Source organism: Salvelinus namaycush, chromosome 27 (genome assembly GCF_016432855.1).
Source record: "Salvelinus namaycush isolate Seneca chromosome 27, SaNama_1.0, whole genome shotgun sequence".
Taxonomy (NCBI): domain Eukaryota; kingdom Metazoa; phylum Chordata; class Actinopteri; order Salmoniformes; family Salmonidae; genus Salvelinus; species Salvelinus namaycush.
Window position 1 is genome coordinate 21,573,769 of NC_052333.1, and position 22,987 is coordinate 21,596,755.

The following is a 22,987-nucleotide window of genomic DNA, read 5'->3' on the forward strand; positions in this document are numbered from 1 at the left end:
TCCTTCTCCATACTTCTTCAAAGACCGTGAAGAAAGCCCTCTGAGGGATGCAGCTTCAAAAGGTTCTCTGTGTCTAGGCTACCTCAGAAACGCTGTGACGACTGTAGGATGACAATTGAAAAATCTTTTGAAAGATTTGAATGTTCTGATCTTTTTTTAGCGGTCCAGAGAGCAATACTAGGCTACTAGAGAGGACAATCAATAGCTTTACAAATCAGGACGAGCCCTGTGTGTATGTTACAGCAATAGCACTTTAAAGCAGGAAAGGAAGCACGTGGCTCCTACTACCGATCTTCAGGAGGATCATATGCTCCCTGTTGACGCGTTCATTTCCCCTTCTCTTCCTCCCCCACTCCTTTCACTAAGCTGGGAGAGAATTATTCAGCAGCTCTTGGAGGACATTGTTAAAGGGATACTTCGGGATTTTGGCAAGGAAGCCCTTTATCTACTGACCCAGAGTCAGATGAACTAGTGGATACCATGTTGATGTCTCTGCATCCAGTATGAAGGAAGTTAGAGGTAGTTCAGCGACCCAATGCTAACTAGCGTTACTGCAATGACTGGAAGTCTACGGTCTATCTATTCCGCTAACGCTAGTTAGCAACTTCCTTCAAACTGCACGCAGACATAAAAATGGAATCCACTAGTTCATCCGACTCTGGGGAAGTAGATAAAGAGCTTCATTGCCAAAATCCTGAAGTATCCCTTTAAAACCAAGGTGTTTCAGCATGCAGCCTTCATCAGGGGTTTTACTCACACGGAGCGCCAAAAAACGATGCATAGCTGCCATCTGTTTGTATGAGGTCTACATAGGTGAGACCTTTTCTTCTTAAAGCTCTGCAATATGTAACTTTGGGGGGGGGGGCCCGACCAAAATCCCATTGAAAGCAAGTCTTAGAAACGGTAGATCTGTTCTATGCTTCCTGTTCTTAAGTTTCATTTTTGCATCTTTTACTTTGGGTTTTGTACACCAGCTTCAAACAGCTGACAATACAATATTTTTGGTTATGGTACAATTATTGTCTGCACTAAACTTGCTGGCTTTGTCACAAACTGCAATTAAGCAAACTATTAGAATTTTAACAACCAGGAAATGGCGGAGCGGTTTCTGCATAGTGCATCTTTAACATTTACTTAACCAGGTTAGTCTCCTTTTAACCAGGTTAGTCTCCTTTTAACCAGGTTAGTCTCCTTTTCAAGAGAGACCTGAAATCTTTTGGCCGATCATCGTTAAGCGGGACAGAACCAACTTAATGACTTCATTGTGTACAAGCTGTGTACGGGGCTTCACCTTGTGGTCCGTACTGTCCACCCTGAGGGCCGTAGTTCCCCATGGAGTTGTTCTGAGGGTACGGCCCCATCCCAGGATGCATCTGGCCTCCCGATGACTGGCGAGGGGATAAGGCGGAGCCAGGTTGCTGCGGCGACACGTAGGGAGGCATCTGGGGGTTACGCAGGTACACTACAAAAGACAGAGAGGGAGAGATGGAGAGGAAAATGTTAGCTATACTCTTCCATTTCCACACAGCAGCCATAGAAGTATAGTTCCATTTCCACACAGCAGCCATAGAAGTATAGTTCCATTTCCACACAGCAGCCATAGAAGTATAGTTCCATTTCCACACAGCAGCCATAGAAGTATAGTTCCATTTCCACACAGCAGCCATAGAAGTGTAGTTCCATTTCCACACAGCAGCCATAGAAGTGTAGTTCCATTTCCACACAGCAGCAATAGAAGTATAGTTCCATTTCCACACAGCAGCCAGAGAAGTATAGTTCCATTTCCACACAGCAGCCATAGAAGTGTAGTTCCATTTCCACACAGCAGCCATAGAAGTGTAGTTCCATTTCCACACAGCAGCCATAGAAGTATAGTTCCATTTCCACACAGCAGCCATAGAAGTATAGTTCCATTTCCACACAGCAGCCATAGAAGTGTAGTTCCATTTTCACACAGCAGCCATAGAAGTATAGTTCCATTTACACACAGCAGCCATAGAAGTATAGTTCCATTTCCACACAGTAGCCAAAGAAGCGTAGTTCCATTTCCTAAAACCCTATCAACGTCGGGTGTTGAATGTCATTCAGTCCTTATCCAAACAAACCATAAAAAAGCAAGGTGATTTGTAGATCGTTCAGGCTGCAGTCAGGGTAGTCCATCTCAAACACGACCTATATCTTTTCATACTCACCCCTGTCCTGGCCCATGGCTGACTGGCCCATGGCTGACTGGCCCATGGATGTGTGGAGAATGCCGTCTGAATGGACGCTGGGCGGCCGGGGAGGCATCTGGTTACCTGCGTGATGACATCAGAGAGATTCAGACACGCTGGGCATCATAAAAAACAGACCATGCTTCTGTTTCGTACAACAAAAGCTGTGGTTTACGACAAACGCTGTAGTTTACGACAAAAGCTGTGGTTTACGACAAACGCTGTAGTTTACGACAAACGCTGTGGTTTACTTTAGGAAGCTGGACGTGTACTATGTGGTAGATTACTGCTTCTCTCTGGAAACCAGTGGCTCTATCATAAGTGTGTGTGTAGCTCTATTCTCTCTGTACCCACCTGGCACGGCAGCAGGTGACAGGGGTCCGGAGCGCGAGGGGGTGACGCTGGCAGGGGAGCCCACGGGGGAGGGGGAGGGTCCGCGGATGTCAGGCAAGTGGGGCGAGGTGTGGGGTGAGAAGGGTGACTGGGCGGGGTTACTCTGTTCCCCCTGGCTACTGGACACCCCCGACGTGCTGACGCCCGGACTCAGAGCCCCCTCCGTACCCGTCGGCAAGTCATCTATGGAACCAGAGAGGTCCTGGAACAAGAGAGAGGAGAGAATTAGAACCACAGAATGAAATAGAACACTAGGAAGTATGACTGGAGAAACAGGATTTATTTGGAACATATGGTTTTGGTTATGCACAGTGTTAATGTTCACTTGGCTACTGAGGGTTGGGCAGCAAAAGTCATCTCATCTGTCCAAAGTCTACAGAGAGGATCCAGATGACCAGAGTCCAGCAAAGAAGACAACAGACCAGAGATTCCGTTAGCCGGTAAATGTTGGCTTTTGTGCGTATTCAAAATTGTAAAAATTTATGCGAGAGCACCAGCCGCTGCCATATGGACACATTGATACACCGTGATCATTGATGGCTCAATAGTCTAAATGAGAACATGGAACAGACGGCCAATGCAGACGTTGACCTAGAACTTCCATTGTCAACTAAGTCAAAATACATAAAGCCGACAACAACAACAGAAAAATCGAAAATATACTGACGAAAATGCTGGTTCTCTCAAACAAATTCACCCCTCTCCTCAGCCGGTCTGCCTTCTGACTTGAGCTATCACTAGTGAAGTGCAACATTGTATCAAATCACCTGGATCCTCTCTAGGGAATTTGCAACATAGTATCAACTACCCTATCTCAGAGTTTCCAGCACCAGTGAGCTCGGGAGAGACAGTTGTTTTTGCGAAAGGTATTTTATGATGTTGATATTGATACGATGTTATTTTGCTCTTTCACACCGAGGCTTGGATATTACCGAGGGGGAGATTGTTGGAAAGATTTCTCAAATAGGCCTACTGTGAGGAAGTATTAGGCTATCATTCGCAATATATGTTTAAAAACCAGACTTCCTTGATGTACTGTGTGAGGTGAATCAAAAAAGGACTGAAGCTCAGCTTATTAGTGGTGGATGTGGTGAGATAAGACAACCAGAAATCCCCAAATGGGCATTTTCCTACATTTGAGCACAGCAGACCAGGTAGACTACTTCAACCCTGCAACAACCCTTCTACAACCCTGCAACAACCCTGCAACAACCCTGCTACAACCCCGCTACAACCCTGCAACAACCCCGCTACAACCCCGCTACAACCCTGCAACAACCCTGCTACAACCCCGCTACAACCCTGCAACAACCCTGCAACAACCCTGCTACAACCCCGCAACAACCCCGCTACAACCCTGCAACAACCCCGCAACAACCCTGCAACAACCCCGCTACAACCCTGCAACAACCCTGCAACAACCCCGCTACAACCCCGCAACAACCCCGCAACAACCCCGCTACAACCCTCCAACAACCCCGCTACAACCCCGCTACAACCCCGCTACAACCCTGCAACAACCCCGCTACAACCCTGCTACAACCCTGCTACAACAACCCCGCTACAACAACCCCGCTACAACCCTACAACAACCCTGCTACAACCCTGCAACAACCCTGCTACAACCCTGCAACAACCCCGCTACAACCCTGCAACAACCCTACAACAACCCCGCTACAACCCTGCTACAACCCTGCTACAACCCCGCTACAACCCTACAACAACCCCGCTACAACCCTGCTACAACCCCGCTACAACCCTGCAACAACCCCGCTACAACCCTGCAACAACCCTGCTACAACCCCGCTACAACCCTCCTACAACCCTGCAACAACCCTGCAACAACCCCGCTACAACCCTGCAACAACCCTGCTACAACCCTCCTACAACCCTGCTACAACCCCGCTACAACCCCGCAACAACTCTCCTACAACCCTGCAACAACCCCGCTACAACCCTGCAACAACCCTGCAACAACCCCGCTACAACCCTGCAACAACCCCGCAACAACCCCGCTACAACCCCGCTACAACCCCGCTACAACCCTGCAACAACCCTGCTACAACCCCGCTACAACCCTGCAACAACCCCGCTACAACCCCGCTACAACCCTGCTACAACCCCGCTACAACCCTGCAACAACCCCGCTACAACCCTGCAATAACCCCGCAACAACCCCGCTACAACCCTCCAACAACCCTGCTACAACCCTGCTACAACCCCGCTACAACCCTGCAACAACCCTGCTACAACCCTGCAACAACCCCGCTACAACCCTCCAACAACCCTGCTACAACAACCCCGCTACAACCCTACAACAACCCTGCAACAACCCTGCTACAACCCTGCAACAACCCTGCTACAACCCTGCAACAACCCCGCTACAACCCTGCAACAACCCTGCTACAACCCTACAACAACCCCGCTACAACCCCGCTACAACCCTGCTACAACCCTACAATAACCCCGCTACAACCCTGCTACAACCCTGCAACAACCCTGCTACAACCCCGCTACAACCCTCCTACAACCCTGCTACAACCCTGCTACAACCCTGCAACAACCCTGCTACAACCCCGCTACAACCCTGCAACAACCCTGCTACAACCCTCCTACAACCCTGCTACAACCCCGCAACAACTCTCCTACAACCCTGCAACAACCCTGCTACAACCCCGCAACAACCCCGCTACAACCCTCCTACAACCCTGCAACAACCCTGCTACAACCCTGCTACAACCCCGCTACAACCCTGCAACAATCCTGCAACAACCCCGCTACAACCCTGCAACAACCCTGCTACAACCCCGCTACAACCCCGCAACAACCCTGCTACAACCCTCCTACAACCCTGCTACAACCCCGCTACAACCCCGCTACAACCCCGCTACAACCCCGCAACAACTCTCCTACAACCCCGCTACAACCCCGCTACAACCCTGCAACAACCCCGCTACAACCCCGCTACAACCCCGCAACAACCCTGCAACAACCCTGCTACAACCCCGCAACAACCCCGCTACAACCCCGCAACAACCCCGCAACAACCCCGCTACAACCCCGCTACAACCCTCCTACAACCCCGCTACAACCCTGCAACAACCCCGCAACAACCCCGCTACAACCCTGCAACAACCCCGCAACAACCCCGCTACAACCCCGCTACAACCCCGCTACAACCCCGCAACAACCCCGCTACAACCCCGCTACAACCCTCCAACAGTCCCACCAGATCACTTTAGAGAGGCTGTGTGATCCATCTCAGCAGAAACACAATCATTTGTCTGGCTACTCAAAACACATGGAGCTAAAACATCTTCCCAGTTGAGAATCAAGGCTCTAACCCATGATGTGCTCATGATATTGGCAGGAGAGGTGAGGTGATTGTGTTTGAACAGGAAGTTGAGTTGTTTACACACACTGTCTGTAATCACGTGGATCCCATGTGCTTGTCTCCTCTAACAGCTAGCTAGCTCATCTGGCCGTCACAGAGGAGGGAGGGAGGGAGGGAGGGAGGGAGGGAGGGAGGGAGGGAAAAAAACACTCCCTGGAAGGTGGCCAAGTATTCCCACAGAACTCTCACTCTGTGGCAGGCAGAGAGGCTGCGGCCCCGAAGCCGGCGGTTTTCAAGTTGAAACGGCGCCCAGTGCTATTTTTGGACCGTGACCTGATGGAGGCCCCCCAGAGAGACCGACAGGAGGACGATGATTCAGGGACCCTCGTCTCCACCCCTCAGCAAAGAGCTGTGAATGCCGTGACCCAACACATGAACATGTCATTGTGAGCATGCACGTGTGTGTGTGTGTGTGTGTGTGTGTGTGTGTGTGTGTGTGTGTGTGTGTGTGTGTGTGTGTGTGTGTGTGTGTGTAAGAGAAAAAGTGTGTGTGTCTATGGGTGCACCCATGTGTGAGCCACAGGAGAGGTGGGGAGTGTGTCTGCGTAATCCTACTCCATAGCGCTGGTCATTACGAGAGTTTGTATGTGTGTGTACCTTTCTGTGAGCAACCCAGGGGGCGCAAGTCTATAGTAAAAGAAAAACGCTCAGATTGGGGGCTAGATCAAAAAGCGAGGGGGCATTCTTGGTTAAAGAGCCATGTCAGGATCAGCTGACCTCCCCCCACTCTGGGCACAGAACACGCATCACAGGACCAGTCATCTGACAGCAGGGCTAACGGGAGGCAGGCAGGGAAGCTGAGAGGAGGCAGGCAGGGAAGCTGAGAGGAGGCAGGCAGAAAGAGAGAGGCAGCTCAGGGAAAGCAGTCATTGTAACATTCTGCCCAGGGCCCGGCCCCAGGCCTGCCTGCCTACCTACCTGCCCGAGGGCCCGGCCCCAGGCCTGCCTACCTACCTGCCCGAGGGCCCGGCCCCAGGCCTGCCTACCTACCTGCCCGAGGGCCCGGCCCCAGGCCTACCTACCTACCTGCCCGAGGGCCCGGCCCCAGGCCTGCCTACCTACCTGCCCGAGGGCCCGGCCCCAGGCCTGCCTACCTACCTGCCCGAGGGCCCTGCTCAGTCTCCCAGAGAGAGAGCAAGAGAAATTCCATCCCCATCCCACAGGGCCCTGAAGCAGGGGGAGGGGGTTAACCCCCTAAGGCTGTGCTCTGTAGTCTTACCTCATTGAGAGGTCACATACATAGACAGGAGTCAGGACTAGAGAGACATTTAGCAACACAAGGAAGCAAGGGTCACAGAGTTCACAAATCTGCATTTTTCAAAAAATGCAAACTATGCAAAAACCTGCGTTTTAATAAACCATTTCAGCTGCGTTTTTAATGAACCATTTCACCTGCGTTTTATATTAAAAGTCAAGTGTTTTTTTGCTTCAACAGAGTGATCAGGGACGTGCAACTATAGTTTTCCTTCACAGAAGATACATTAGTGCAACGCTATTTGCTGGCAGCCACACAAGTAAATGAGCTTACAATGAAAAAGCAAGGTATTTTTAGCCAAAACAATGCTTGGCCATTATATTTATAATGTTTAACATAGAAGAATGTAGCCATCTACATTGCCTAATGTTTTGCTTGAAGTTAATCTGGCATTTTACCAGAGAAAAGTAGACTACACTGCAATAAGTACCAGAGAAAAGTAGACTACACTGCAAAAAGTACCAGAAAAAAGTAGACTACACTGCAAAAAGTACCAGAGAAAAGTAGACTACACTGCAAAAAGTACCAGAGAAAAGTAGACTACACTGCAATAAGTACCAGAGAAAAGTAGACTACACTGCAATAAGTACCAGAGAAAAGTAGACTACACTGCAAAAAGTACCAGAGAAGTAGACTACACTGCAAAAAGTACCAGAGAAAAGTAGACTACACTGCAATAAGTACCAGAGAAAAGTAGACTACACTGCAAAAAGTACCAGAGAAAAGTAGACTACACTGCAAAAAGTACCAGAGAAAAGTAGACTACACTGCAAAAAGTACCAGAGAAAAGTAGACTACACTGCAAAAAGTACCAGAGAGAAGTAGACTACACTGCAAAAAGTACCAGAGAAAAGTTGACTACACTGCAAAAAGTACCAGAGAGAAGTAGACTACACTGCAATAAGTACCAGAGAAAAGTAGACTACACTGCAAAAAGTACCAGAGAAAAGTAGACTACACTGCAAAAAGTACCAGAGAAAAGTAGACTACACTGCAAAAAGTACCAGAGAAAAGTAGACTACACTGCAAAAAGTACCAGAGAAAAGTAGACTACACTGCAAAAAGTACCAAAGAAAAGTAGACTACACTGCAATAAGTACCAGAGAAAAGTAGACTACACTGCAAAAAGTACCAGAGAGAAGTAGACTACACTGCAAAAAGTACCAGAGAAAAGTAGACTACACTGCAAAAAGTACCAGAGAAAAGTAGACTACACTGCAAAAAGTACCAGAGAGAAGTAGACTACACTGCAAAAAGTACCAGAGAAAAGTAGACTACACTGCAAAAAGTACCAGAGAGAAGTAGACTACACTGCAAAAAGTACCAGAGAAAAGTAGACTACACTGCAAAAAGTACCAGAGAAAAGTAGACTACACTGCAAAAAGTACCAGAGAAAAGTAGACTACACTGCAAAAAGTACCAGAGAGAAGTAGCTTTTCTAATTTTTTTCTGAGTGAAAAACGCTGTATTCTGTGTTAACACGACGCTGGGAAGGAAGACACTGAATGTGAGGTCCTCCTCGTGTGGAGCTCAGACAGAGAACTGAATAACCAGTTCTTGCACACACACACACCCTCCTTAAAATTCCCCAAACCTCTCCCCCCAACCAAAGCTGTTATCCCTGGATACAGCCAGCGCTGTGTGTACACACACACACACACACACACACACACACACACACACACACACACACACACACACACACACACACACACACACACACACACACACACACACACACACACACACACACACACACACAGCCTCTGCATAGCTACTCCCACTCTGCAGCAAGTCATTGCTTTTTTCCAAAACGATATTAGCAGCAGAGAGCCCTGAGAGAGAGAGAGAGAGAGAGAGAGAGAGAGCCCTGAGATAGAGAGAGAGAGAGAGAGAGAGCTTTAGAATTCAGACCAAAGTTCTCAATTGGTACAAAATATAGACACTACAATTACTGAGGTTTAAATATATAGAGTACTGCACACTACAATTACTGAGGTTTAAATATATAGAGTACTGCACACACTACAATTACTTATGTTTAAATATATAGAGTACTGCACACACTACAATTACTGAGGTTTAAATATATAGAGTACTGCACACTACAATTACTGAGGTTTAAATATATAGAGTACTGTACACACTACAATTACTGCGGTTTATATATATAGAGTACTGTACACACTACAATTACTGAGGTTTAAATATATAGAGTACTGTACACACTACAATTACTTATGTTTAAATATATAGAGTACTGCACACTACAATTACTGAGGTTTAAATATATAGAGTACTGTACACACTACAATTACTGAGGTTTATATATATAGAGTACTGTACACACTACAATTACTGAGGTTTAAATATATAGAGTACTGCACACACTACAATTACTTATGTTTAAATATATAGAGTACTGCACACACTACAATTACTTATGTTTAAATATATAGAGTACTGCACACACTACAATTACTTATGTTTAAATATATAGAGTACTGCACACTACAATTACTGAGGTTTAAATATATAGAGTACTGTACACACTACAATTACTGAGGTTTAAATATATAGAGTACTGCACACTACAATTACTTATGTTTAAATATATAGAGTACTGCACACACTACAATTACTGAGGTTTATATATATAGAGTACTGTACACACTACAATTACTGAGGTTTAAATATATAGAGTACTGTACACACTACAATTACTGAGGTTTAAATATATAGAGTACTGCACACTACAATTACTTATGTTTAAATATATAGAGTACTGCACACTACAATTACTGAGGTTTAAATATATAGAGTACTGTACACACTACAATTACTGAGGTTTAAATATATAGAGTACTGCACACTACAATTACTGAGGTTTATATATATAGAGTACTGTACACACTACAATTACTGAGGTTTAAATATATAGAGTACTGCACACTACAATTACTTATGTTTAAATATATAGAGTACTGCACACACTACAATTACTTATGTTTAAATATATAGAGTACTGCACACTACAATTACTGAGGTTTAAATATATAGAGTACTGTACACACTACAATTACTGAGGTTTAAATATATAGAGTACTGCACACTACAATTACTAGAGTACTGCACACTACAATTACTGAGGTTTAAATATATAGAGTACTGCACACACTACAATTACTGAGGTTTAAATATATAGAGTACTGCACACTACAATTACTGAGGTTTAAATATATAGAGTACTGCACACACTACAATTACTGAGGTTTAAATATATAGAGTACTGCACACTACAATTACTGAGGTTTAAATATATAGAGTACTGCACACACTACAATTACTGAGGTTTAAATATATAGAGTACTGCACACTACAATTACTGAGGTTTAAATATATAGAGTACTGCACACTACAATTACTGAGGTTTAAATATATAGAGTACTGCACACACTACAATTACTGAGGTTTAAATATATAGAGTACTGCGCACTACAATTACTGAGGTTTAAATATATAGAGTACTGCACACTACAATTACTGAGGTTTAAATATATAGAGTACTGCACACACTACAATTACTGAGGTTTAAATATATAGAGTACTGCACACTACAATTACTGAGGTTTAAATATATAGAGTACTGCACACACTACAATTACTGAGGTTTAAATATATAGAGTACTGCACACTACAATTACTGAGGTTTAAATATATAGAGTACTGCACACACTACAATTACTGAGGTTTAAATATATAGAGTACTGCACACTACAATTACTGAGGTTTAAATATATAGAGTACTGCACACTACAATTACTGAGGTTTAAATATATAGAGTACTGCACACACTACAATTACTTATGTTTAAATATATAGAGTACTGCACACACTACAATTACTTATGTTTAAATATATAGAGTACTGTACACACTACAATTACTTATGTTTAAATATATAGAGTACTGCACACTACAATTACTGAGGTTTAAATATATAGAGTACTCTACACACTACAATTACTGAGGTTTAAATATATAGAGTACTGTACACACTACAATTACTTATGTTTAAATATATAGAGTACTGCACACACTACAATTACTGAGGTTAAAATATATAGAGTACTGCACACACTACAATTACTGAGGTTTAAATATATAGAGTACTGTACACACTACAATTACTTATGTTTAAATATATAGAGTACTGCACACACTACAATTACTGAGGTTTAAAAATAAGCTCAACTGGACACCCTAATGAGGCAGTGAATGAACTGAGAGAGAAAGCACGCAGGGCATTCTACGCCATTAAAAAGCAAATTCAAATTGAAATACCTATTAAAATTTGGCTAAAACTAATTGAATATGTCATTGAACCAATTGCACTTTATGGCAGCGAGGTGTGGGGTCCACTTGCAAAACAAGATTTCACCAAATGGGACAAACACCCCATTGAAACCCTGCATGCAGAGTTCTGTAAGATTCTCCTACATGTCCAGAGGAAAACTACAAACAATGCATGCAGGGCAGAATTAGGCAAATATCCACTAATAATAAAAACTCAAAAAAGAGCAATTAAGTTTTGGAAACATCTAAAATACAGTGACCCCCTCTCATATCGCTACCAAGCCCTGCAATGCCAAGAGCTGAGCAAAGAAAAGAGTCCCCTCATCCAGCTGGTCCTGGGGCTGAGTTCACAAACCTGTTCTACTAACACACTGAAGCCTCAGGACCAGAACATCCAATCAATCAGGATAAACCAAATTACAACACAGTCAAAACAAAACTATATTGCTTATTGGGAAACACAAGCACAAACACAAAGCAAAATGCAGTGCTATCTGGCCCTAAATCGACAGTACACCGTGGCTAAATATTTGACCATGGTTACTGATCAAAACCTTAGAAAAACCTTGACAAAGTACAGGCTCAGTGAGCACAGCCTTGCCATTGAGAAGAGTAGACACAGGAAAACCTGGCTCCCGACAGAGCGAGCCCTGAGCGAGAGCGCGAGCCCTGAGTGAGAAGGAGCCCTGAGCGAGCCCGCGAGCCCTGAGTGAGAAGGAGCCCTGAGCGAGCCCTGAGCGAGCAAACACAGAGAGAGAGCGAGCACAGAGAGAGAGAGCGAGCGAGAAGAGAGAGAGAGAGCGAGCACAGAGAGAGAGAGAGCGAGCACAGAGAGAGAGAGAGCGAGCGAGAAGAGAGAGAGCGAGCACAGAGAGAGAGAGAGCGAGCGAGAAGAGAGAGAGAGAGCGAGCACAGAGAGAGAGCGAGAGAGAGAAAGAGTGAGCGAGGACAGAGAGCAGAGAAAGAGAGCGAGCGAGCACAGAGAGAGAGAGCGGGCGAGCACAGAGAGAGAGTGAGGGAGCACAGAGAGAGAGCGAGAGAGCACAGAGAGAGAGCGACAGAGAGAAAGAGTGAGCGAGGACAGAGAGCAGAGAAAGAGAGCGAGCGAGCACAGAGAGAGAGAGCGGGCGAGCACAGAGAGAGAGTGAGGGAGCACAGAGAGAGAGCGAGCGAGCACAGAGAGAAAGTGAGCACAGAGAGAAAGTGAGCACAGAGAGAAAGTGAGCACAGAGAGAACGAGCACAGAGAGAACGAGCACAGAGAGAGAGAGAGAGCGAGCACAGAGAGAGAGCGAGAGAGCACAGAGAGAGAGAGAGCGAGCGAGCACAGAGAGAGAGAGCGAGCGAGAAGAGAGAGAGCACAGAGAGAGAGCGAGAAAGCACAGAGAGAGAGCGACAGAGAGAAAGAGTGAGCGAGGACAGAGAGCAGAGAAAGAGAGCGAGCGAGCACAGAGAGAGAGAGCGGGCGAGCACAGAAAGAGAGCGAGCGAGAGCGAGCACAGAGAGAGAGAGAGCGAGCACAGAGAGAGAGAGAGCGAGCACAGAGAGAGAGAGCGAGCACAGAGAGAAAGTGAGCACAGAGAGAGCGAGCACAGAGAGAGAGAGCGAGCACAGAGAGAGAGAGAGCGAGCACAGAGAGAGAGAGAGAGCACAGAGAGAGAGCGAGAGCACAGAGAGAGAGCGAGCGAGCAGAGAGAGAGAGCAGAGAGAGAGAGCGAGAGAGCAGAGCGAGAGAGCACAGAGAGAGCACAGAGAGAGCAAGCGAGCACAGAGAGAGAGAGAGAGCGAGCGAGCACAGAGAGAGAGCGAGCAAGCACAGAGAGAGAGAGCGAGCGAGCACAGAGAGAGAGCGAGCGAGCACAGAGAGAGATCGAGCGAGCACAGAGAGAGAGCGAGCGTGCACAGAGAGAGAGAGAGAGCGAGCACAGAGAGAGAGAGCGAGCGAGCACAGAGAGAGAGAGCGAGCGAGCACAGAGAGAGAGAGCGAGCGAGCACAGAGAGAGAGAGCGAGCGAGCACAGAGAGAGAGCGAGCGAGCACAGAGAGAGAGCGAGCGAGCACAGAGAGAGAGCGAGCGAGCACAGAGAGAGATCCACAAAGATCCACAAAGAATTCGAAAACAAATCAAATTTTGATAAACTCCCATATCTACTGGGTGAAATTCCACAGTGTGCCATCACAGCAGCAAGATTTGTGACCTGTTGTCACAAGAAAAGGGCAACCAGTGAAGAACAAACACCATTGTAAATACAACCCATATTTATGCTTATTTATCTTAACTTGTGTGCTTTAACCATTTGTACATTGTTACAACACTGTATATATATAATATGACATTTGTAATGTCTTTATTGTTTTGAAACTTCTGTATGTGTAATGTTTACTGTTAATTTGTATTGTTTGTTTCACATTTGTGTATTGTCTACCTCACTTGCTTTGGCAATGTTAACACATGTTTCCCATGCCAATAAAGCCCCTTGAATTGAATTGAATTGAGAGAGCGAGCGAGCACAGAGAGAGCGAGAGCGAGCACAGAGAGAGCGAGAGAGCACATAGAGAGAGCGAGCGAGCAGAGAAAGAGAGCAGAGAGAGAGAGAGCGAGAGCAGAGAGAGCACAGAGAGAGAGAGAGAGCAAGCGAGCACAGAGAGAGAGCGAGCGAGCACAGAGAGAGAGCGAGCGAGCACAGAGAGAGAGCGAGCGAGCACAGAGAGAGAGCGAGTGAGCACAGAGAGAGAGAGCGAGCGAGCACAGAGAGAGATCGAGCGAGCACAGAGAGAGAGCGAGCGAGCACAGAGAGAGAGCGAGCGAGCACAGAGAGAGAGCGAGAGCAAGCGAGCACAGAGAGAGAGAGAGCGAGCGAGCACAGAGAGAGAGCGAGCGAGCACAGAGAGAGAGAGCGAGCGAGCACAGAGAGAGATCGAGCGAGCACAGAGAGAGATCGAGCGAGCACAGAGAGCGAGCGAGCGAGCACAGAGAGAGAGAGAGTGAGCGAGCACAGAGAGAGAGCGAGCACAGAGAGCGAGCGAGCGAGCACAGAGAGAGAGAGAGCGAGCACAGAGAGAGAGAGAGCGAGCGAGCACAGAGAGAGAGAGAGTGAGCGAGCACAGAGAGAGAGCGAGCGAGCACAGAGAGCGAGCGAGCGAGCACAGAGAGAGAGAGAGCGAGCACAGAGAGAGAGAGAGCGAGCGAGCACAGATAGAGAGAGCGAGCACAGAGAGAGAGCGAGCAAGCACAGAGAGAGAGAGCGAGCGAGCACAGAGAGATCGAGCGAGCACAGAGAGAGAGCGAGCGAGCGAGCACAGAGAGAGAGAGAGAGCAAGCGAGCACAGAGAGATCGAGCGAGCACAGAGAGAGAGCGAGCGAGCACAGAGAGAGAGAGAGAGCAAGCGAGCACAGAGAGAGAGAGAGCGAGCGAACACAGAGAGAGAGCGAGCGAGCACAGAGAGAGAGCGAGCGAGCACAGAGAGAGAGAGCGAGCGAGCACAGAGAGAGATCGAGCGAGCACAGAGAGAGATCGAGCGAGCACAGAGAGAGATCGAGCGAGCACAGAGAGAGATCGAGCGAGCACAGAGAGAGAGAGTGAGCACAGAGAGAGAGAGTGAGCGAGCGAGCACAGAGAGAGAGCGAGCGAGCACAGAGAGAGCGAGCGAGCACAGAGAGAGAGCGAGCGAGCACAGAGAGAGAGAGCGAGCGAGCACAGATAGAGAGCGAGCGAGCACAGAGAGAGAGCGAGCGAGCACAGAGAGAGAGCGAGCGAGCACAGAGAGAGAGCGAGCGAGCACAGAGAGAGAGCGAGCGAGCACAGAGAGCGAGCGAGCGAGCACAGAGAGAATGTGAGCACAAGAGAATGTGAGCACAGAGAGAGAGCGAGCTCAGAGAGAGAGAGCGTGGGAGCGAGCTCAGAGAGAAAGAGAGAGCGAGCAGAGAGAGAGAACGATTGAGCGAGCTCAGAGAGAGAACGAGCGAGCGAAGAGAGAGAGCGAGCGAGCACAGATAGAGAGCGAGCGAGCACACAGAGAGAGAGAGAGCGAGCGAGCACAGGGAGAGAGAGAGCGAGCGAGCACAGAGAGAGAGAGAGAGCGAGCGAGCACAGAGAGAGAGAGAGAGCGAGCGAGCACAGAGAGAGAGAGAGAGAGAGAGCACAGAGAGAGAGAGAGAGAGAGAGAGAGAGAGAGAGAGAGAGCGAGCACAGAGAGAGAGAGCGAGCGAGCACAGAGAGAGAGCGAGCGAGCACAGAGAGAGAGAGAGAGCGAGCACAGAGAGAGAGAGCGAGCGAGCTCAGAGAGAGAGCAGAGCGAGCAAGCACATAGAGAGAGCGAGCACAGAGAGAGAGCGAGCGAGCACAGAGAGAGAGAGAGCGAGCGAGCACAGAGAGAGAGAGAGCGAGCGAGCACCGAGAGAGAGAGAGCAGAGCGAGCGAGCACAGAGAGAGAGCGAGCACCGAGAGAGAGAGCGAGCGAGCACAGAGAGCGAGAGAGTGAGCGAGCACAGAGAGCGAGAGAGCGAGCGAGCAAGCACAGAGAGCGAGAGCAAGCACAGAGAGCGAGAGAGCAAGCACAGAGAGCGAGAGAGCGAGCGAGCAAGCACAGAGAGAGAGAGAGCGAGCACAGAGAGAGAGAGAGCGAGCGAGCACCGAGAGAGCAGAGCGAGCGAGCACAGAGAGAGAGAGCGAGCGAGCGAGCACAGAGAGAGAGAGAGAGAGCGAGCGAGCACAGAGAGAGAGAGCGAGCGAGCACAGAGAGCGAGCACAGCGAGAGAGCGAGCGAGCACAGAGAGAGAGAGAGCGAGCACAGAGAGAGAGCTCTGAGCGAGAGAGCGAGCCCTGAGAGAGAGAGAGCCCTGAGAGAGAGAGCGAGCGAGCACAGAGAGAGAGACCGAGCGAGCACAGAGAGAGAGAGCGAGCGAGCACAGAGAGAGAGCGGGCCCTGAGAGAGAGAGCGGGCCCTGAGAGAGAGAGCGGGCCCTAAGAGAGAGCGGGCCCAGAGAGAGAGTGGGCCCTGAGAGAGGGAGCCCTGAGAGAGAGAGAGAGCCCTGAGAGAAAGTGAGCCCTGAGAGAGAGCCCTGAGCGAGCCCTGAGAGCGAGCCCCGAGAACAAGCCCCGAGAGCGAGACCTGAGAGCGAGCCCTGAGAGAGAGAGCGACAGCAAGCCCTGAGAGAAAGTGAGATAGAAAGCAAGAGAGAGAGCAAGTGCGCGCCCTGAGAGAGAGAGCGAGAACGAGCCCTGAGAGCGAGCCCTGAGAGCGAGCCCTGAAGGAGCCCTGAGAGGGAGAGCGAGCCCTGAGAGGGAGAGAGAGCCCTGAGAGAGAGAGCGGGCCCTGAGAGAGAGAGAGCGGGCCCTGAGAGAGAGCGAGCGAGCGAGCCCTGAGAGAGAGAGAGCGAGCGAGCCCTGAGAGAGAGAGAGCGAGCGAGCCCTGAGAGAGAGAGAGCGAGCGAGCCCTGAGAGAGAGAGAGAGAGAGAGAGGGAGCCCTGAGAGAGAGAGCCCTGATAGAGAGAGAGAGCGAGCCCTGAGAGAGAGAGCCCTGAGAGAGAGAGAGCGAGCGATCCCTGAGAGAGAGAGAGCGAGCGATCCCTGAGAGAGAGAGCGAGCGATCCCTGAGAGAGACAGAGCGAGCCCTGAGAGAGAGAGCGGGCCCTGAGAGAGAGAGCGGGCCCTGAGAGAGAGAGCGGGCCCTGAGAGAGAGAGCGGGCCCTGAGAGAGAGAGAGAGCCCTGAGAGCCAGCCCTGAGAGCCAGCCCTGAGAGCCAGCCCTGAGAGCGAGAGAGCCCTGAAAGAGAGAGCGAGCCCTGAGAGAGAGTGGGCCCTGAGAGAGAGAGAGAGAGAGAGAGAAGGGGGGCCCTGAGAGAGAGAGAGAGCGATCCCTGAGAGAGAGAGAGCGAGCAATCCCTGAGAGAGACAGTGCGAGCCCTGAGAGAGAGAACGGGCCCTGAGAGAGAGAGCGGGTCCTGCGAGAGAGAGCGGGCCTTGAGAGCGGGCCCTGAGAGAGAGCAAGCCCTGAGAGAGAGCGAGCCCTGAGAGAGGGAGCCCTGAGAGCGAGCCCTGAGAGCGAGCCCTGAGAGAGAGAGAGCCGTGAAAGAGAGAGTGAGCCCTGAAAGAGAGAGTGAGCCCTGAGAGCGAGCCCCGAGAACAAGCCCCGAGAGCGAGACCTGAGAGCGAGCCCTGAGAGAGAGAGCGACAGCAAGCCCTGAGAGAGAGAGAGCGAGCGAGCCCTGAGAGAGAGAGAGCGAGCGAGCCCTGAGAGAGAGAGAGCGAGCAAGCGCCCTTCAACGGCTGTTAGGCTCCGAATGTTCCTAACACTTAACGCAGAGGTTGTAGAGGCTTTACCTCCCACCCCCTCAAACTCCCCCAGGCTCTGAGTGTTAAAATCTAACAAGTCCTCCGAACCCCTTGCCAGTCTCCAGTCTCTGCCGTCACCTGCAGTGTCGGAAACATTGGTGGCCTCTCCCCTTGGCCTCTCAAACACCCCCTTACCTGCTCAGACAGTGCCTCCTACCTCCTCCAGGAACTCTCCAGCAGCCTAAGAGACGTTATTCCTGTTTGTTGAGCCAAGACCTCCGGGTTTTCCACCCCTCCTCTCCCAGCATTCTCAGTCACCTAACCTTTGTACCCCCTGCCATCAGTTGCCTCTGCAGGGTGGCAGACTGAAACGATCTCAAAGGGATGCTGGGTTTGTGGAAATAGGCTCCTCCCTACCACCCACTGCCCAGGCTCACACCCCTTCTCGTGTGGGTCTTATAGCTGCCAGGTCCTCAGCACCGCAGAGTAAAACTCTGAGAGAACCTGCTGTACTCAGCCTCTCCAGCTTCATGAGGAACAGCTCCGCCGGTCCAACCCTAATCCGCCAGCTCTCCTCAGCAGTGCGCATTCGTGTTCCCTTCACGCCACATCAGTAGGTACAATAGTCTCTGCACCGCCTTTAGCCGGAAAGCAGCCATCCTGCTCTCCAGTTCCACCAGGCCCTGTCCTCCTTCTGGGACGGTCATGTACAACACTGCTGCCTTCAGCCAGTTGATGTCCCAGACAAAAGAAGTCCACCAGCTTGCGTTGACAGGTCCAATGCAGCAGACCGGCGGGGGTTGAGGACAGCCAGTTTATGCCACAGGAAGACCACAGTGTGTAATATCATAGCACCCTCCCTCTATATGACACTTGGGATAGGAGCCACCTCCACCTGGCCAGTCTGACACCACTGCCTGTGACAGCCTCCAGTTCTTCCTGACCCACCTCTCCGAGCCCAGGTACACCCCCAACACTTTAAGCCCTTCACAACCCCACTGCAAACCCCCTGGAAGGAGAGGAGAGCCCTATCCCCCCATGCCCCCACTAACAGAGCTTTGCTCTTTCACAGTTTACCTTGGCTGATGAAGCTCCTCGTACACCTTCAGACTGGTCTCTAGTTCCTGCATATCTTGCCCATCCCTGACCATCACAGAAACATCATCTGCTATCTGAGACTGCTATTCCTGTCACCACACCCATGCCTGTCCAGCACACTCCCTGCAGTCTCCTGCGTAGCAGTCCTAAAAAGGCTCAATGGCTAGTGTGTATAGCTGCCCAGATAGAGGGCATCCTTGTCTAATGCCCCGTCTCACCCAGACTGGCCTACTGAGCCCCCTCCCACCTTAACCATACATGACGCCCCAGCATACAACCTTCACACAGGTCAACAAAACTCTTCCCAACCCAAACACAGACATCACATTAAACGATACTCATGATCCACGCTATCAAAGCCTTCTCTTGATCTAAAGAGACCAGTCCAAAGTTCACATTAGAACCTCTCGACAAGTCCAACATGTCCCTAATCAAGAACAAGTTGTCCGTGATTGAGCGTCCCGCTACACATATGTCTGGTCCTTGTGTATTATAGAGTCCAGATGGGACTTCAGTCTGTATAGAGGACCTTGGCAAAAATCTTGTAGTCCGCACAGAGTAATGCACAGGCCTCCAGTCTTAAGTTCACACAAGTCCCCTTTTTTGGGCAGGAGAGTCAGAGCCGCCCGACGGCAGTCTCATCGGCAACTCTCCTACCCCGACGCATTCACGCAAGACGCAAAAGAAGTCCTGTCCAATTATTCCCCAGAATTTTTTGTAAAACTCCACTGGGAGTCCATCGACCCCCGGGCACGACCGGGGGACATCTGGGTTACGGCCTCTGCCAGTTCATGTGACAACAGAGGAATGTCCATTTCATCCCTCTGTGCCCGAGAGGCTTAGGGAGTCCTGCGAACAAGACCTGAGCACACATAGGATCACACATTTCTGCCCTATACAATTCAGTATAAAACTCCACAGTCCGCTCCCGCATCTCCCCCACCACAGAGTCCCGCCCCATGAGAGCCGTAAACAATGCATACCCTTGGCTTCACTGCTCTGTCTTTCCAAACCAAAGAAGAAGGAGCTGGAGCATCCATCTCCTTGAGCATGAGAACCTAGCTCTTACAAGTGCTCCTCTTTGCTTAAACTGAAAAAAACTGCCCAGGTCCCTACGTAATTCGGCTAAATTAGCTGGAGGCCTACATTGCCTTGCCCCACCATCTCTACCTCTATCTCACTAATACACCGCTCTAGTTCCCCCAATACTCTCCTAGCCTCTGAGGATGAGAGAGCTGTGTACTGTTGACAGAAAAGCCGAATTTGCACTTTCCCCACATCCCACCATTGACTCAGAGACTCATACTCCTCTCTTCGCTGCCCCCACTTTCCCAAAAGTCTGGAAACCTGAGCAAAAGTGCATCTTGTAAGAGCTTTACATTGAACTTCCAATAAGATGCCTGCCGGGCCCTGGTGAAATGACAAGCCGAGCCATGGTTATGTGGTGATCTGAAAAACCCACCGGGAGAATGGTAGCGCCCAACAGCCTATTGCTCTGATTCCTAGACATGTAAAAACGATCAAGTCGGCTGCACTCACCCTAGCCCCAAAGACCTTCACCCATGTATACTGTCTTGTGTTTGGATGTTTAGTTCTCCAAACATCCACTAGGTCAAACTGATTAATGATGTCCCCTAACACTCCCACTGACACTGAATGAGGCTCTTCCCCATTTCTGTCTTTGTTAAATCCATTGTACAGTTCCAGTCACCTCCGATCACCAGCGTCTCCTCAGGCGCTACTTGTGAGAGTCCTGTCTAAGACTCCCAAATAAGAACCCCTCTTTCTCTCCTGTGTTAGCCATACACATTTATAAAAACAAAACCATGCTGTTAATTTCTGCTTTAACAACAAGCAACCTGCCCTTACCACACTCCTTTGAGGAGCAATTTTACAGACAGACCCGGTGCAAAGGAGACTGCCACCCTGCACTAACATCTGTCCCATGGCTCACACACTTGCCATTTCCACCAGAGCCCCCAATCGACTTCATTCACCATCACTATGTGTCTCTTGCAGAAACAACACATGTACTGTTTTTTGTTTTACATATTCACCCAACACACTCCTCTTTCCCGCATCTCTGGCGCCATTTATATTAAGCCAGCCTACCCGAAGAGTCTCCATAAGAAGTGGGAGAAAAGCCAGCAGAGAAATAGACCAATACAAAGCTCAAAAAGCCCAGTGTCAGAAAGAAATTAAACATTTAACAGTGTCTGAAGGTAAACCTTTACGCACTGTTGTGACCCACTTCCTCAACCTAAACCGTTTCCTGGGTGAGAGGACACCATGTCCCTCATTTCTCATTGCATGTTGTACTGATCTTACAAACTTTCTAGGATCAGGAAAAAAAGCCTCAAGATTAACTTTTTTCCCCTTAGTCTCATTCAGGAACCTTGTCAGTTCTCTCAACGTGTACTTAGACCCCTCTGGTTTGACTGGCTGTCAGCTCCGGGCCAATTGAAGAGGAGTCTGAAAAAATAATCCTCATCCTCTTCCTCAGACTCACTTCCTCCTCTTCTCTATCTCCCACCCTGACCACCTGCCCTTTCTCTCTTTAGGGCCTCACCCACAGCAACTGGCAACATTTCCATGGTGCCTTTGTCCACACCCTTTTCCTTTCTGCTTGACACCCTCCTCCTCCCCCCCTAATCTCTTACACTTCCCCACTATACTCTCCTCATCCACTAAATAACCTGACTAGACCCAGTATCATCTACACCACCCTCCATAGCATGACTAGGCCCAGCCTCAGCTACCCCACCATCCATAGCCTGACTAGACTCAGCCTCTGCTATACCACCATCCATAGCCTGACTAGACTCAGCCTCTGCTATACCACCATCCATATCCTGCCTAGACCCAGCACCCTTTACACCACCCTCCATAGCATAACTAGGCCCAGCTCAGCTACCCCACCATCTCTAGCCTGACTAGACCGGCCTCTGCTTCCCACCATCTCTAGCCTGACTAGACCCAGCCTCCACTACCCCACCATCTCTAGCCTGACTAGACCCAGCCTCAGCTACCCCACATCTCTAGCCTGACTAGACCCCCTCCACTACCCCACCATCTCTAGCCTGACTAAACTCAGCTACAGCTACCCCACCATCTCTAGCCTGACTAGGCCCAGCCTATCTACACCACATCTCTAGCCTGACTAGGCCCAGCCTCTGCTGTCTGCATCTCCTTACCCCCTGCACTTTGACCTCTATTTCCCCCACTGGCGCTTGTACCCTCACCTTGTCTACGGCCTTTGTGTGGGCACGCAAAGCTCTTGTGCCCCAAATCCCCACATTCAAACACCGTAGACTATCTGTGCTGGCAAAACCTGCATAGAGCCCCTCCCCATGTCTCACTTTAAGTGCACATTTAGCTGTTGCTCGTTGTTGTTCAGAAACATAAACACTTGCCTCCGGAACGAAACAACGTGCTTAACGGCATCTGCCTGAAACCCTGCTGACAGTACACGGAAACCGCTAGCAAACTTACCAAAACGACTCAGCTCTTTCCTAATTTGATCATCCGTAATAAACGGAGGCAAATTTGCCACTACAACTCTTGTTGAAGGGGTAGAGAGAGGTGAAATTGACACCAACACATCCTTACAAATATTCCGCTAGCAATTAGCCTACCAACCAAATTAGCCCTTTTCATGAACACAACCACAGCTTTGTTCATTCTAGAAGCAGAATGTATAAACTCAGCTCCTACCTGTTCGCCGACCGCGAGCAGAACCTCCTCCACCTTAACTCCGTTCTCAGGAACACACCTGAATCCATGCTGTATCGACAGCGTCTCCTCCGCGCTAGGCTGAGAAGCCATCGCGCACACCACACCTTACAAACTCCAGGAAAGTTACTCTGTCCTCTTCCACCCTAACTTTGAAAAAAAACTTTGGATACCGCTAAAACAAATATTGCATTAACCCTCCACCATAGAAAATAACATGTAAAGAAAAGAATCAAGAAAGTTAGTTAGGATAGAGCCCTCCACACCAAACACT

At 49.3% G+C, this 22,987-nt stretch overlaps 1 protein-coding gene across 3 annotated transcripts in view; it reads right to left on the bottom strand.

Annotated features, from left to right (window-relative positions):
- The window catches only part of LOC120022830 (AT-rich interactive domain-containing protein 1A-like), an 84,784-nt gene that overhangs the window by 19,397 nt on the left and 42,400 nt on the right, over positions 1–22,987 (bottom strand). For all 3 annotated transcript variants that reach the window (XM_038966850.1, XM_038966851.1, XM_038966849.1), the window contains 3 exons: positions 2,568–2,808; positions 2,193–2,297; positions 1,292–1,462 (listed from right to left, as the gene is read on the bottom strand). In XM_038966850.1, the coding sequence (XP_038822778.1) occupies positions 1,292–1,462; positions 2,193–2,297; positions 2,568–2,808 (517 nt within the window). The remainder of the gene's footprint in view (positions 1–1,291; positions 1,463–2,192; positions 2,298–2,567; positions 2,809–22,987) is intronic.